General features: G+C 44.7%; 1 protein-coding gene across 1 annotated transcript in view; it reads right to left on the bottom strand.

Annotated features, from left to right (window-relative positions):
• Positions 1–1469: 1469 nt before the first annotated feature.
• JPT1 (Jupiter microtubule associated homolog 1) overlaps positions 1470–2765 on the bottom strand; it is a 17970-nt gene continuing 16674 nt past the window's right edge. Inside the window, exon 4 of the mRNA XM_037741080.1 lies at positions 1470–1736. Within this exon, the coding sequence (XP_037597008.1) occupies positions 1588–1736 (149 nt within the window). The 3' untranslated portion in view covers positions 1470–1587. The remainder of the gene's footprint in view (positions 1737–2765) is intronic.

Raw genomic sequence — 2765 nt, forward strand, 5'->3', positions numbered from 1 at the left:
CTTTATTCTATGAAGAATTTTTTTTTTTTTTAGGGGGTAGAGACGAGGTTTCACCATGTTGCCAAGGCTTGGAGAACACTTTAAAATGTTACCCCAGAACAAAGGGCAGGTTAGCAGAAGAGTCTAACCTGCTTATCTTTAGAGACTTCTTCCGAGAGAAACCCACTGCTCTCTGGGTCTTCATCCATTTTGTTTTTGTTTTTTAAGGGGGTCTTGCTACGTTGCCCAGGATAATCTCAAACCCCTGGGCTCAGGCATCCTCTTGCCTCAGCATCCCAACTAGCAAATTACAGGCACACCCAGCTATTTTAACTTCAAATGACTCATCCAATCAGTGGGCAGGATTTTTAGTGACAACAAGAAAAGCATCTAACCAGGGAGAACACTGAAACCATCTCAAAAAGAAGACACAGTACACAATGTTTCAAAATGTGGATATTGTTTACTTGAAGCAACAGTCCAGGATTGTGAAGTACAACACACATTTTAAGGATGAGACTTTCCTTTCATGGTCAAGCACCAGCATCATGCACACAGCATCAAGTTATTTAAAACACCCCCCGCCCCCATGGGACCCCGTTCCTAGATGAAGACCCACTTTGGTGTGACTGCCTCCCTTGCTTCACTGCTTTTAGTTCCAGTCAGTTTCATTATACATCCAAGCCACTTTCTGCATGAGAGCAGCAAGCTTTGCTCATCAGCCACCATGTTACTATCTGGCTACTTCTTAAGGTTAAAAAATAGGCCGGTGTGGTGGCTCAAGCCTATAATCTCAACACTTTAGGAGGCCAACGCGGGTGGATCATCTGAGGTCATTGAGACCAGCCTAGCCAACATGTTGAAACCCTGTCTCTACTATATATACAAAAAAATTAGCCGGGTGTGGTGGCAGGCACGTGTAATCCCAGCTACTTGGGAGGCTGAGGCAGGAGAATCGCTTGAATCCGGGAGACCGAGGTTGCAGTAAGCCAAGATTGTGCCACTGCACTCCAGCCTAGGCAACAGAGCGAGACTCCATCTCAAAAAAAGGCTAAAAAATAAAGGGCAGTTTCTTTGCTTTGCAGGTGGCAAGGCATGAGGCACAGGCCTCTTCATTGTTCCACATGGCACAGGAGGAGGCTCGGAGCAAAGGCCACTGGCCAAGTTAGGGCAACACCAAGAAGGCTCTGCGGAGAGACACCCTATGTGCTGGGGCCTGGCGGGAACGGTGCCTGTGGATTGGCTATGGTCTGTCCAGTTGAGGCTTGGTAAACCCAAGTAAAGTGTTAAAACCCCAGTACAAAAGATCCTCTAACACATCTGGAACCAAATTAATTTGTTTTTAAAAACACAGTACTAAGTGTCACAAAGCTTTCCCTCCAACCTACTACTAGAAAACACTCATGCCATAGCCCACAGACCCAGGAGTCAAAACAGAGAGAAACCTGTTCTTAAAAAAAAAAAAAAAAAAAAAAAAAAAAAGACAGCAGTACATAAAGTGCTTCTTTTTAATGAAACAAATCCAAGAGATGTACAGTCAGGCTCAAGTTGTGCAGTTCACAAGCATGGAGGAAACAAACAAAACGACAGTGTTCAGGACAGTAAGAGTTAACCCAAGACAAGGCTGGACTTGCCACCAGGGGGATTTCTCCTGGATGGCACTGGGGCCGGGGCCACCGGGCTGGGCACAGGCGCAGCGGGCACGGGCTTCTCTTCACTCTGCCCCAGGCTGCCTTGCAAGTCTGTGTCCACATTTTCTATGAAAACAGAATAGAAATAACACTCATAACCACAGGTATTTCCTGTTAAGATTAAAGGTCTGGTTTTTTTTTTTATTTAATTTTCTGTTTGATGGTTGGAAACATACCTAAAAGCATAAAGAAAATAATCATCACCTGCCATGTTCCCACTCCACAAAATTAACCAGTGTTCATGTTCTCCCACATTTGTTGTTTATGTTCTTTCCTAAATTACATGAATACATGAAGATGAAGATTTTAAATAAAAACAGGGAACTCTAGCTCTCCAGCCCCTTCCACCTCCGGATGGGTCCTGCTCTCGCCATTCCCAGCGGTCCCACTGCAAGTCCTCAGCATCCTTCTAGTTCACTTGTTTCGTGGACATTTATTTATATGTAGCCAGGTAAGACGTAACACTGTTCTGGTTACATTTAACATAAATGGTATCGATTTCCTTTGTTTTTACTGTAGGAGAAGTATCCGATATACTTTCACACAGGGTTGTAATTCACCTTGCTCATTAACTACATGTTTTCAAATCCCTCACTTCACTGTCAAGCTTAACTGCTATTTTATAGCAATTACCACATGACATAGTCTATTTATCCAATTCTCTGACAGACAGCAAAAAAACAAACCAATCCAACATTTCTAAACAAACTCTCATTAGGGTTGTCTCCAAAACCAGAAAAAAACACTGATTCAGGCTGGGTGTGTGGTAGCTCATGCCTGTAATCCCAGCACTTTGGGAGGGCAGATCACAAGGTCAAGAGATAGAGACCATCCTGGCCAACATGGTGAAACCCATCTCTACTAAAAAATACAAAAATTAGCTGGGCATGGTGGCACACGCCTATAGTCCCAGCTACTCAGGAGGCTGAGGCAGGAGAACTGCTTGAACCTGTGAAGCGGAGGTTGCAGTGAGCCAAGATCGTGCCACTGCACTCCAGCCTGGCGCCTGGCGACAGAACAAAACTCTGTCTTTAAAAAAAAAATAAGAAGCCGGGCGCGGTGGCTCAAGCCTGTAATCCCAGCACTTTGGGAGGC

The sequence above is a fragment of the Cebus imitator genome, unplaced genomic scaffold (genome assembly GCF_001604975.1).
Source record: "Cebus imitator isolate Cc_AM_T3 unplaced genomic scaffold, Cebus_imitator-1.0 Scaffold93, whole genome shotgun sequence".
Taxonomy (NCBI): Eukaryota; Metazoa; Chordata; class Mammalia; order Primates; family Cebidae; genus Cebus; species Cebus imitator.